The sequence below is a fragment of the Rhagoletis zephyria genome, unplaced genomic scaffold, assembly GCF_001687245.7.
Source record: "Rhagoletis zephyria isolate East Lansing unplaced genomic scaffold, Rhagoletis_zephyria_1.1 Rzeph_scaffold_00361, whole genome shotgun sequence".
In the NCBI taxonomy this organism is placed as follows: Eukaryota; Metazoa; Arthropoda; class Insecta; order Diptera; family Tephritidae; genus Rhagoletis; species Rhagoletis zephyria.
In genome coordinates, this window is record NW_016157445.1 from 179,517 (window position 1) to 194,282 (window position 14,766).

Consider the following 14,766-nt stretch of genomic DNA (forward strand, 5'->3'; position numbering starts at 1 on the left):
TATAATAAAGTGCAAGTTGCAAGTGGCTAAGAGTTCGCGTTGATTTTTAATAATATAACAAACGTTTTTATTTCCCATTTAGCTTGCTGATGTGCTCGAAATGTTAGCGAAAAAAATTATTAAAAAACGACTCGACCTCTTTGCAACTTGCAGCCTGCACTTTATTATTTATTTCTAAAAACTAATTTAATAATTAATTTAATTTTGTTAATTTCTTTTCTAAAATTTCAAAGTTTTCTTATGAAATTTTTTTTTCGTTTTTTCTTCAAAATTACGACTTTGCACTAAAAAATTTAATAGACACAAATAAAAATTCAAAAATCGGGCTCTAGTGGTCTCTTGCTAGTTTTATAAGCTTTTATTAAAAAAAATATGTATATTTATATATCAAATTGGTTGAAAAATGAAGGCTCCAGTGAATTATGAACACCAAGTGCCAGTTTTGAACGACTGCACAGTGGCCAATTTCGTCTTAATTTTGGTTGCTGGTTTTAAATTTCACCACATAATTTCGAAATTCAAAATGGCGGATCCCTAATAACTGCTGTGTACGCTTAAAATAATCAGATTTTTAGCAAAACTAAGGTAGTTAAGTAAAATAGGTCATGTTTTCGGCTTTTTTGTTATACAATGTGATGTAGCGGTTGGCAATATAATCTATCATTCCGCAGGGCCTGGGTTCAAGCCCAGTTTCCAACCAACATCAAAAAATAAGAAACAAACAAGTTTTTTGTAATAAAGTCGCCCTTTGGCAGGCAATGGCAAACCCCCGAGTGTATTCAGAAACGAAGAGCAGCTTCTCATAAAAATAAAATCCCCGTTCGGATTCGGCGTAAAACTGTTGGTCCCTCCCCTTTGTGCGCCAACATCAAGGCGCACGCCACAAATCGGAACAGAAGCTCGGACAAACACTAACGAGGTCTTAATGTTTGTTTCTAAAAATCTTGATTTTCAAATTTACACGACATACATATTTGTTGGTACAGGAATATATTTTTAAGATAACAATTTTATACACCGTCAGACTCGCAGTCATCTGAAGTATCCAAGCTCGTATCTATATTTACTGATGGCAATTCCGCATCCGCATTTACAACAGTTGATAATAATTTAATGGCATCTGACGACAGTTTATGATTTAGTTTTGGTGGGTTTAAACGTAAACTTGAAATGACGGAGGCCGAGGATACAAGCAGCCGATATTTTTTAATATCCTTATTCCTTGACTCTTGGGTTTCTTCGGAAAGTTACCCAATTGGCAGGGGTGCCCATTCAATAATGAGAGGTCCATGGATGAGCACTCTAATATATAGTACTACTAGTAAAACATCCAATCTTTAAAACATCAAAATCTTCACAGAATTATTTTTTTTACATAATTTAAATCTTTTAAACATAAAAAAATTAAGAATCGCGTATTAAAACAGATGTCCAAACTACAGTTGCGGCTTGTGGCAGGTGGTTTTAACCAAGGTGGATGGGAAAAACTTCAATATATATGAAAAAGAAAATTAGACCGCCCATATCGACCACTCTCGTAACTATTTTCCTAGTCCATTATAATGAGTAAACAAAAAAAAATCAATCCGTGAATATCTATGTCTTACGTCAGTTTTTAGATGGCGTGACAATGTTTTACATACNCAAGTTTTTTGTAATAAAGTCGCCCTTTGGCAGGCAATGGCAAACCCCCGAGTGTATTCAGAAACGAAGAGCAGCTTCTCATAAAAATAAAATCCCCGTTCGGATTCGGCGTAAAACTGTTGGTCCCTCCCCTTTGTGCGCCAACATCAAGGCGCACGCCACAAATCGGAACAGAAGCTCGGACAAACACTAACGAGGTCTTAATGTTTGTTTCTAAAAATCTTGATTTTCAAATTTACACGACATACATATTTGTTGGTACAGGAATATATTTTTAAGATAACAATTTTATACACCGTCAGACTCGCAGTCATCTGAAGTATCCAAGCTCGTATCTATATTTACTGATGGCAATTCCGCATCCGCATTTACAACAGTTGATAATAATTTAATGGCATCTGACGACAGTTTATGATTTAGTTTTGGTGGGTTTAAACGTAAACTTGAAATGACGGAGGCCGAGGATACAAGCAGCCGATATTTTTTAATATCCTTATTCCTTGACTCTTGGGTTTCTTCGGAAAGTTACCCAATTGGCAGGGGTGCCCATTCAATAATGAGAGGTCCATGGATGAGCACTCTAATATATAGTACTACTAGTAAAACATCCAATCTTTAAAACATCAAAATCTTCACAGAATTATTTTTTTTACATAATTTAAATCTTTTAAACATAAAAAAATTAAGAATCGCGTATTAAAACAGATGTCCAAACTACAGTTGCGGCTTGTGGCAGGTGGTTTTAACCAAGGTGGATGGGAAAAACTTCAATATATATGAAAAAGAAAATTAGACCGCCCATATCGACCACTCTCGTAACTATTTTCCTAGTCCATTATAATGAGTAAACAAAAAAAAATCAATCCGTGAATATCTATGTCTTACGTCAGTTTTTAGATGGCGTGACAATGTTTTACATACTCTAGATTACAATGTCCATGAGCGGATGCTTGAAAACTGTTATTTTTTTAAAGATAATACCACGACTTTAACAACGACGAAAACTCTTATTTACGAAAAGTTTAGAGCGAATTGCTAGCAACAGTCACTTCGATCTCCTGTAACACTAAATGCCTTAAGAGAATCGACTTGTTGTCTCATAACGATACGCAGTAGAGCCCTCCTAACAATATAAGGTTATGCATACGAATGCACCAAAAATTGGCCACTGTGCACTGTGGAGCGATTTGTAGAGAATGGAAATGCTCAGAGCCAAGTAAATATTTTGTAACGTAGAGGTTGCAATAAATCCGCTGTAAGGCACGTTTGGTATGAGAGTGTCACGGGGATTTGAAGAATACCCTCCGGAACATCGACCGCCTCAAAAGTGACGTTGTAACGCTATGTAACTCAAAAAGCTTTCTTTTTAAGGCTGCTACTTCCGTTATTATTAGTCACGTGGGTCCTGAAAAATAGTCATCGCAGCTGTAAAAGCTCGACCAGACCAAGCGCTTCTCATTTTTCAGTATCCAAACTTGTGCGTTTCAAAAAGAAAGAAAGCATAAATTCGTTAGATAAAGAATTTTTGTTAACAAGGACGAATATGTATTGAAAATTGGGTTTTAATTATTTCTATTTTTTTTATAGGTAATCAAGTTAGAAGGGCAAAATTTGGTGGTTTGGTCATGTGTATATTAGTCCCTAAGATATAAATTTTTAAAAAGAAATTTTGCATATTTTCAGGGATATTCAAGGTTAAAATTTTAAAAGGACATTTTCACCAAAAAATTTAATATTTTTTTTATTCTACATAATTTTCTCTTTTTTTTTGTACTCATATTATTATTATTCTCGATCGACAATATTTTTTATGAATCATTTATTTGAAATTTCAAAGGGCTTTAGAAAAAATCTTGCCGTCAAAGAGAAAAACTAAAAATGCATTTTCACTATTTTTGGCCACTAATTTCGCGAATATGTTGACTTTTTTTGTGTGAAATTCACTGTCGCACGGCGTTATAGCGAAGATCTTCAGAACTCGTTTGTTGACTTCAATTAAAACCTCTCCAGACATTGATGAGACAGCCGTTAAATAAAAAATTTCTCTACACTTCAGTTTGGATAAAAATTCTTCAGTTTAGTCTCGTTGTAGACGTAGTTCTCTTCCCAGATGAAATGACGGGATAGAGCTCAACCAGTCACCGACGGAGCGCTCTACCGTACTTGCCGTTCGTACCAACATATAAAATTGCTCTTGATAGAGTAGAGAGAGAGAGAGAGAGAGTAGATACGGCAACGGCACCGTGGTGTCGTGTGGTGGTGAGTTTTCGTTGACACGAGAATCCCATAAAATAGGATACGTCAGCTGATATGGTCTAGGATTTTACGTCGGTGGCTAGTTGAGCTCGAATTCGAGGAAATTTAACAGTAAAGCTACATACATGCAGCCAGTTCGAAAACACCCTATCTTAGATAACTTCTCAAGAACGTCCTATTTCGAAATTTGGCCTTCAGCCATTTCAGAATTCTGGTTAAAAACGCCCTATCTCAACATATTTTCAATATATTTTCAGTTGATGTAGGGCGTTTTTGAACCAAATTCTGAGATAGGACGTTCTTGAAAAGTTGTCTAAGATAGGTTTGCTGAGGTAGGTCGTTTTCGAATCGGCTGCGAATATCATAGGTGGATCTTCCACTCAGCCGTAGATACTTAATTATTTTGCTTTTTTAGTTATGGTCTGTATTATAGACTATATTACTTAACAATATTTACTCACCTATTTAAGTATTTAGGTCAACTATCCCATATAAAAGACTATAAATGAACTTTCATTGTGAAACCAACGCTCGCTATTTTCACCCTTTTCGCTTTCCCTTTACAGGAATTGACAATTAATCAAAAATCAGCGATACGTGAAGACAGTGAATTTATAATTTCATGCACCGCCCAAGGATCATCGCGTATGCAATTTCAATGGTACAAGGATGGTGCACGTGTCAATACGTCCAAGGCTACAAGGTAAGCTCGAACATACATTAATGCATACATACATAACCATACAATCATTTATTGCTGCATTATAATTGTGATGAGTACTTTTATTTGCCATTGTATAAATGTGCGAAATATTTATTTAAACGTAAATGACAAGTGCGAAAGTGCTGTGAGCAAAACGTGAAACCATAATTTTTGTTTTTTCATTTATTATCGCCGCTGATGAACTGTTGTTGAGTCAGCTGAAAATTATCGCACATGTGCGGAAAACGTGAAAATTACAAGCGTGGCATTTACATTCGAGTAAATAAGTACATATGTCCCTATTTACACGTGTGTGTGTGTGTGTTGTATAATATAGCCTTTGTGAATGTGTGAGCTTGAGTGTAAAAATTCACGTAATTTTAATCAGTTTACCGGAAGCGATATATGTATGTATGTGCATTCGCGATAAAAGGATAATATCGATAGCATGAAATTGAATTATATAAGTGAAATTAGCATTTGTGGGTAATTTCGGTTATTTGTGTGTCTGCTTATATTTTTACACTATTGAATGTCACTTTGTAAAAGCTCTAAATATTTGCTGCGTTAAATAACAGGGAGCTTCAAATCGATTGATTGTTCATCAGTTAAAACCGAAAGCCTAACAGCCATCGCTAAATTTGAGCCTAAGTGTTGCCTCTTCTGACGCCATTGAGTGGCAGAGAGCCCTATATAAAAAAAAAACGCGTAAAATTTTGGACCTTTTCCCGTTTTTGTTCTCTATTCCTATTTCTCTGTTTTGTCATATTTCTGTCTTCAGCACCGAACTTAAATACGAAACGCCCTGTCAAAAACCAAAAAATTCGATTTTCTTGGCACTAGCTCTGCGTTATTATGGGTTCCTTCATACAAATTTGGCAGGCTTGACGATTTTTAAAAAACTGTTCAATAGTTTTAGAGTTCCTGTAAAGGAAACAAAAAACAGAACTTGAAAAGCTACTCAGAAAAGATTTAATTTTAATTATTTTTAAACATTAAACTATTTCGACTTTTTTAAACAATTGTTTTTTTGGTGTTATTTTGCAGAACTGCTTTTTTCCTTATCATTATTTCTAGAACTATTAAAAAGAACTATTCAAAAGTTTATATTTTTCGACTTTTTCGAAAAAAAATTTTTTCCAGTTAATTTTACAAAACTTGCTTTTCAGAAACTCTAGCACCATTAAAAACTACCTTCAACAGTTTTAATTTTTAGTTTTTTCAAAAAATCAACTTTTTCCATTTTTTTTTTTTAAATAAAAAAAGTTTTTGTTTTTCGGTGTAATTTTGAAGAAGTTTCTTTTTCCTGTTTAGCAACTCTAGAACTATTGGAAAGTTACTCAGAATAGTTTTAATTTTTATGTTTTACAAAAATTTGCAGAAATTTAGAAATTTAAATAAATTTGCATAACTTTTTTTGCTCTGGGAATCTTTGGGATGAGAGGTCTCTGGTGAATACTGTGAATTTAACTATACCCTAGTGGCAGAAATAGTAGGAATGCCTTTTTTCCTGGTTTTAGCTACATTTTGTTTTTTGTTTTTTGATGTTTGATATTTGTTTATAAAAGCTGAATATTTAATAAACTGCATATCGTCGGTGACACTGCAAAACGTTGCATGTCAATTATTATCCTTCTCCCCAATTTCTTATACACAACCGTCGGTGTACCAGGGATTTTACTATCGACATGGAGTTCAAAAGCCCGTCACTTTTTTGCAAAATCTTTTGAATGCTTTTTACTGACGATAGATAAGTATTTGTAATGTAATTAAAGCACTCTCAAGGGTGCCGCTAATTTAACAAAAATATTTCTACCTTAAATACAGTTCAATAAGTCGCAATTAATCCCGTGGCCGAGGGCAAGGCCAAGCCCTGGAACCTTTTTTTCATTGAACTATATGTGTATGTATTCTCCTACCCCAATACACATTGTATGTTAAAAAAAAAAATCAAATTGCATTTTTTATTATCAAATAACTACATTTTCTGCTTCTAGTCATTGTACTTTCCTTAAGTAAAGTGCACTTTAGATCATAGTTGTTCTCTCATATTATGAATAATATTGCTGGACAGACAAAACTCTCATGCTGAATGAATTTGAACAGGATTTTGAATTTGAAACTAATATGTATGTTTTGAACAGGAAATGCCTACATATATTTCTATTGTTTATTGCTCAGCACTGTCGGCCAAAAAAGCACTGGCACACATTGACAATCAATCTAAATAGCAAATGCACCCAAACGCATTTATTATACAACTACAATACGTGAGTAATATACTAGTACTTACTAGCATATGTGGGTATGTACACATGTGCATAAATGTTGCATAATAACTTGTTCAACGTGCATTGGAAGACAAAATTCACATTTCCATATGCAATCATGTTTATATTAACATTGCTATAAATACATATATGTACATATGCATATGCAGTTATGTTATGAGCTCTATGACAAACATGGAATTTTTGTGCAGACAATGGCTTACATAAATAATAGTAATGGCATTAGTTTGCTTTTGAAATATCGATCTCACATAGTAGGCAAATAATATGGCCAACTTACTATGTAATCTTGCTATAATCCAATAGAAAAGAGAGACTACATATTTTGTTTGGAAAGCCGATAGAGAATTAACCTCCAATGCGTTGTTTACTAAGCCGGTTTCTTCCAGCTTATTTATGTACTTATGTATTAAAGATAGAAAATTTGTACAACTCCACTCAGCAAGGATTATTTTTTTTTGAAATTGTATTCCATAAGCGCTTTTTTTTTATTTGTCGTTTGAGTTAATAAAAACATATCAATCTTCTTCATGCGTGGGTTAGGAATTGCTTTTTCGTAATAAGTAAGAGAAAGAAACAAAGAAATCAAGGTGTCAAGCATCTGATTTTGCATACTTTCCTTACAGGGCAATTCTGGCAACTGTCTTCCAACTGACCACAGTCTTTCGTAAGACAATTGTCAATTCTGGCAACTATCCTGAAAGCTACTTACAGTCTTTCAAAAAAGAAATTGAAAGATCTTCTAACCAAAAGGTCTTAGCGTTGTGCTGTTCACCTCTAAGCAATACATTTTTCAAAAATTAAATTAAATTAAAAAAATATATTTTTCTTTTTAAAACTATAAAATCTATAAATTGAATTAGAAAAAAATCAAAATAGATGAGAAAAGTACTTAATAATTAAAAAAAGTTCCTTTTAATATTTTCCGTTTTAAAACAAAATCTAAAAAATAAAATAAAATTACATTAAAAAAGAAAAACAAATTAAATTAAAAAAATATATAAATAAAATAAGTTTCCAAAAATTAAGTGAAATTTTTTAAACAATAGTCTAAGAATTGAAAGAAAACTAATGTAAAATAAGCAGCAAACTCTTTTAAAATGGATTAAAGTAAAATAGGTTCCTAAAAATTAAATTAAATTTAAAAAAGACTTTTTTTTTAAATAACATCTATTAAAAAAAAATTAAATTAAGAAAGGAAAAAACTGAATTGAAAAGGAAAAAAATACAGAAAATCAGTTTCTAAAAGTTAAAACAAATTAATATTTTTTCTTTTTAAAACAATACAATCAAAAAATCACTTAATTAAGAAAGAAAAAGTGTATATTAAAAAATTAAAAAATGTTCGCTGCCCGAGGACTCGATGACGAATCTCTCGAATGGCACGCCTGTGCTTTGTTAACTCGGCAATTGCTACTGTGGAAGCCACGCGTACTTAATAATATACAAGATAGATTTTCACCACGAGCGGGGGATGAGAGAGCTTTTTATTACAACGCCTTTATCAACTTGCAATGTTGTGTGTCCAGACCACCATTTATACTATAAATATAGCAAAGGTATTTATGGCAAAGTCTAGATATCAACCTAGTCTAGATACCAACCTAGTTGTAAATATCATATCACCAACATCACCGTTTTCTCAAGTAACCTGTAACTTTAAAGCTCACTTTATATTTAAAGGTTAGATTAAAATTTATGATTGTGCCTCAAGTAAAGCATTTTATTATTCGTTTTAAAGTGGTTTACAACCAAGAAAGATACATACGTCATAAACCGATAATAGAAATGCTTAACTTTAGAAATAGCTTTACTTTTAATCCAACCTTTAAATATAAAGTGAGCTTTAAAGTTAAAGGTTACTTCAGAAATCGGCGGTTTACGCTACTGCGGAAACGGACGACACGCCATTTCTTTAAATGAAATTAATTCCTACTATATGCATATACGTACATATGTATGCATATACTCAACGTGAGCACAAACATTTTGCTTGCATAGTCTTCTGTTCTCTCTTCAGTGCAAAATGAATTATTTAAGTATAAATAAATAAAATGAACTTTTTAATATAACACGCTTTTCTAAATGGACAAAAAATTAGAAAATAATATTTCTCAGTCCCATAGAACTTGTTTTGATAACTTTTGATTTTGAAATTTTAGCAAAAGTCATTGTAAACCATTTATGAGATTGAAACGAGAAAAGCGTGGGGTTATCTGAACTCTGACCCCTACGCGACACGCCTTAAAATATGTTCAAACAGGCACCTAATTGGCAGTTAAGAACGTTTTCACCAATTTAAGCCTTAATTGTTACCCAATTTATCATACAAAAATTCAAATTATTAATTGCGTTACTTTGACCACTCATCTGTATCATTTGTGTGCTCCTTTGCAAAGGAGGGAAGCTATTAGACCAGTTGCCCGCACCAGAAAATGTATTGAAATGTCAATAAAAATAAGAACTGATTTCCTGAGAAATTATTTGGCTACGTTCCAAATGTACCTAAAATTGTGTGTTCGTACCGCATGTACTTTAAACTAAATAAAGGTACGATTGCATCACCTTTTCCATCACTGTAGGTAATCCAGCAGCTGATTTTGTATCGCTAATTGCACAGCTGACGTGTGTGTGAACACCAAACTCAATGCCACAATTTAAAGCTTAATTGCTTCAGCTAATTGGGTTGTTTGAACATAGTCTTAATCGACTTCAATCAGGACCAAAATTTATATGTCATATCTTCGACAATGACTTTGGGTACTAGACAAAAAAAACTAAATTTTGAATTTTTGACTCTCCATAGAGGAATCTGTATTTTGCCCTCTGTGCGACACGTCTTAACCGTCTCCAATCGGGACCAATATTTATATGCGATATATTCGACTATAGTAGCATCGACGTAGGTGTTGAGGCTTGGGAAATCTGATGTACAAATTTGCTCCCTATATTTAAGGGGCATCCTAATGTACACATATTATACGTAAATGCAAATAATGTTAAGATATATCCCCAAACAGTACCACATAATTTATTACAAATATTTCTGGTAACCTTTTCGCTAAAATTTAATATACTATATTCTTTAATTAAATCGTTTTTCTTTTAAAACAAATATTTTCGCTTTGTCTATCGCATGATAACAATCTCTGCCATCTTTTTTGCCACTATTCATTGCATTACAGCAAACAGCTGTCGCCAATTTCCCGCTAAGTAGTGCAGAACTATTTAATTTTATTTTCGCTCAACCGTCTAACGGTTCGTTGCTAGTCTGGCATCGTCAAGCGGGATCTCAAACTGCAACGCTACGTCTGCATGTGCAATCTTTTCTTTCTTCATCCATACTTTTTCTCCCTTCAGCCCCCTCTCCTACTTCAGCTGCTTCATTGCTTTATTTGCGCTTCACTGTGCTGTATTTCATTTAGAATGCACTTATTTCTTCGTTGATAATATTTCTGTGCGCATTTGAAATGACCTCTGTTCCATCAACATTGACGACAGCACCACCGACCTGCCAAGTAAATACTATTGCACGCCACTACATTCTTGTTCCGTTCCGGCGTCGTTCACTGCAATGATAGCTTTTTTCCACCGATGTTGTTTGCTATCTCACATAAGGTCACGAATTTCATTAGTTACACTTCCGTAGCGAATGTTAAGCGTGTAAATTCACAACACACGTAGAGTGAAGCGCGTAGCTTACCGCAATGGTATTTAGGTACTTACATGCTCACATGTTTTCCGACTGAATCGCTTACCAGCCCATGCTTGGTTGCCCACAGGGAGTGGTACGAAGCGTACGCGATACGTGGCTTGGTGAGCAGTGAACAAGATTCAGCGACAGATATGCGCTTATTTTCTAACACTCATGCGCCACGACAACCGTGGAAGTACAATATATTTTCGCGTAGATGTACTTACATACTAACCTATGTACATATGTATAGCTGTGTTTGTGAATATACTACATATATACAGTTGTGCATTTACGTAGCCAGGAAACTTGAGCGCTAAGCTGTCACGGCCCACCGAGTGAAATTAAACGGTATTAAGGTTGTTGTGCTTGTTATTGCCAAAATCGATTATCGATCAAACAATAGAACGCGGAAGTGCAAAAACAAAAAACCTGCATGCATAACCACTATCATCGAGTTTGAAATTCAAGAAGTTAAGTCAGCATGCTAATTGAAGAGCTCCAACACAATTACAAAATAAATTTTAAACTCGGACATATTTGCACTCAAACTAAACTCAGACTCAAATTTCAAAAATAGACTCAGAATCAAACTCAAACTCAAACCTCAACTCAAAGTCAGCGTAAAACTCAAACTCTAACTAAGACTTAAACTCAAATATAGACTCAGACTCAAACTCAAACTCCAAGTCAGCGTAAAACTCAAACTCCAACTCAAGATCAAGCCAAGCTGAAATACAAACTCGGACTCAAACTCAGACTCAATCCAAAACTCGAACTTTAACTGAAACTCAAACTAAAGATTATACATACAGAAACAGACTCAAACTCAATTTCACACTCATATCTACTACTAAACTGAAACTCAAACTCAAAGTCAAACTCAAGCTCGGATTAAAACTTAAACTCAAACTCAAATTCTAACTGATATTCAATCCCAAAGTCACCTTTTCGAATTTGAACCACATTCACGAAAAAAAAATCGATTTTATCGTCAGCTCGTATGCTAACATTTGTGCACAAATATGCAAAGTACTCCAGTGTCCCCCGGGCCCAAGCTCACTCGAATTCGCCGCCTACCCATAGCACACTACCCTTGCAGAAGCGCAAATTTTTGCATAATTGGCCGCACTAGAAACTAGAAACAAAAATAATGTTTGCTTGGCATGAAACTCACCTCGAATTCCAGCACTCAGTTAACGGCCCTGTTGCGAAGGCAAAGGCTTCATTGCCAATCGCTCAACGCGCATTCAAATCAGTACGAACTTGGCACGTGCCGTGAGCGGTGGTGACAACACTTTTTTTGGTGTTCCAAAAAAATTTCGTTGTTGCAACGTATCGGCAGCAACAACGAACACACCAACTACTTAGAAGAAAAACAATTCGACGATAGTATAAAGAGAACTAGGACGATATTAATGTCGTCGTCCCTTGGCGAGGCGCAAAACGTGCGAAGAACATAAAATACCATAAAAGAGCGGGCAGCAGTAACCACACAGCGAACTAAGTAAATCAGTGAGAAGTCATGCCAACGCATTGGGATTGGGACTGGGATTGGCCACATGATCACTTTTGGCATTGGCCCTCCACGCGTCCCTGGCCCATCGATAGTTTCAGCTATCATGCCAGGTGTCCGACATCGCGTCGCTGGAAATCGACCTTTGGCCATCACGACATCGATGTAGATGTGTGTGCGCGCGATTGGCACATACATCATTGGAGCGACGACGGACCTTGGTGTCATCGTTCGTGCTTGGCCAGTCGTGTGACCATCGAAAGGGGCGATGAGCCGGACAGCTTGGGCAAGGGCACCTTCAAGGTTGTTATCGATGTGCATCACTTCCGCGACGATGAGCTCGTGTTGAAGGTGCGCAACAATGACACCATTGTATTGACGGGCAAACAGAAGGACGATCGCGGTGAGAAGAGCACGTTCTGCATTACGCGCGAATTTACGCGAAAATACAAGCTTCCGAGAAATTATGATGCCACGCTGGCCAAAGCTACTCGTTCCACCGATGGTATATTGACAATTATAGTGCCCGCGCCACCGCCACTGGACGATGTAGAGCGGGTGGTGGATATTGAGCCAACGGGCGCATACTTTGGCACGACCAGCAATGATGCAGACAAAAATGCGAAAGCTATTGAGAATGGGGCGGACAATGAGGAGGAGGAGGAGGCAGGCGATGAGCCGAAGGCAGGTGAAAGGGAGAATTCGAAGAAAGCGCGTTTCGACTCAACGGGAGATTCAAAATGAAATTCAATGCAGGCGGCTGTTTTCACAAGATGGCGAAGCAGCTTTAAGAATCATTTCAAAAAATGGTGGATTTGGAAGGAGGGTGAAGGAAAGCGGAAAATCAAATGCAAGTGATGGCAGGCAGCAGTAGTTTCGCGCTGGTAAAGGCCAGTTTAATAAAAGTAATAATATAAATTTGTCTGAAGTGATACGAATCACAATCACCAATGATTTAATAATAACTCCACGACTACTCTAAACCTAGCACGGTGTTCCTTATATCACTTACATATGTATGAAAACAAAAAAAAAAAAAAAAGTTTCTTGCGCACATACCTGTAGCTGGCACCAATAAATCTACCAATATTCATAAAACTTATACTTTTAACGGGAATACAATGATGCTATTAAAAATATAAATTTACGTCTATTTAAGTCTTAAACTCTAACTAAAATTTCCTCTATTACCAAAAAATAAAAATAAAAATAAAAAAATTAGTGCAAGTAATACCCTTCTCCTTATAAAATAAATACAGAAAATAAATGTTTTGTGTATGACAACCTCTCGCGAAACAAAAATCCTTATTGAGTTTTTTTCATTGCTGGCGAAAATGTATGTGTATATGTATGTATATTAAGGGTAAGGGTGTTATGTAAAAAGTTGATGGAGCTTTCATTTTTTCTCTTATCGAACATTGTATGGTTGGATTATGCTCAGCTAGGTTGGGCGCACCCTGCAACGGCGAGAATGGCGAAGAAACACACTTTAAATGCCATTGGAAAAACGGAGCGAAAAAGCTCCTATTTCCTTGATGATCTGAATGATGTCAAAGCAACAGATATTTAAAGCTTATCCATCTTTTGCTGAGTCGAAGTGAGTACCACATGGAACTGTACCCAGCCTACTCTAACCTACAATCTTAAATCATAGTTTAGAACTAAAAGTTAGTTTTGGATTTTGAACTACAGCGCTACAAGGCATACAAAACAAAATTTATGTGGTTGGCTTTTAATATTTTGAGCAAAATTTTTCGAAACCTTTCGGAATTTGTTTGAATTTCTTCATAATTTTCGCAGTTTTTTTTATGAGCTGACATGGTTTTTAAAGTTTTTCCGAATCTTCGTTTCATTGAAAAAAATTTAACTATTTAGGATTTTCCGAATTTTTCAGGGATAACTAACAATTTGTTCAAGACTTTTCGGATTTTCGAAATATGTTAATTATTTTCCTAGTATATAGATTTAATCAATTTGCTTCTCAGACTGTGGCCAAAAATTGTAGGTAATCCGAATAGGTCTTAGTGAAGAGAGTTTTCTTAGATATGTACATATGCTTGTAGATTAGTGTGGTCCAAAAAAAAATTAAAATATTAAGCTCTTAGTCCCAAGAATTTTCCTAAATGGAAAACGAATATCCGTATTTTTTTGTTTCAAAAAAAAAAACACATTTCTTTCGATCGGAAAACTGTGTCTCTACAGGAGACTTCAAATAATAGTACCCAATTGCTTATTGTACCATTTTTTTAATACTTAAGATTTTTTATGAGTCCCCCCCCTTTGCATTTTTTGCGGTTTTTGAGGGATTTATAAAAAATAGTTAATATTGAAAATGGGGTGTTGTTATCGAAAGACATCGGAAGATAACCGAATTTTTGCGATCGAAAAATATTGATTTTCGAGAATTCTATACTATTTCTACGAAACGGTTATTTTCCCTTATAAAATACATGCAAAACTTCATCAGCTGTAAGGCAGTTCTAAATATAATTTTTTGTACAAAAAAACTAGAAAAATTCTAGGGGGACATTTTAAGCTTTTGTGTTTAATGTATTTTTGGACCACCCCAATGTAAATATATAGTTAAGTTTCAGGGGCAACTTTTTCCCATAGTGAGACATTTTCTTAATTAATTAAGAAGTTTAAGAAATATAGTTCTTAT

At 35.0% G+C, this 14,766-nt stretch overlaps 2 protein-coding genes across 2 annotated transcripts in view; both read left to right on the top strand.

Moving 5' to 3' along the window:
• The window catches only part of LOC108359232 (uncharacterized), a gene marked incomplete at its 3' end in the record, with an annotated part of 264,353 nt that overhangs the window by 164,105 nt on the left and 85,482 nt on the right, over window positions 1-14,766 (top strand). Inside the window, exon 7 of the mRNA XM_017610986.1 lies at window positions 4,467-4,603. Within this exon, the coding sequence (XP_017466475.1) occupies window positions 4,467-4,603 (137 nt within the window). The remainder of the gene's footprint in view (window positions 1-4,466; window positions 4,604-14,766) is intronic.
• Window positions 12,114-12,880, top strand: LOC108359233 (alpha-crystallin B chain). The gene has a single exon (XM_017610987.1). The coding sequence runs from the start codon at window positions 12,114-12,116 to the stop codon at window positions 12,846-12,848; it is 735 nt and encodes a 244-aa protein (XP_017466476.1). The 3' UTR covers window positions 12,849-12,880.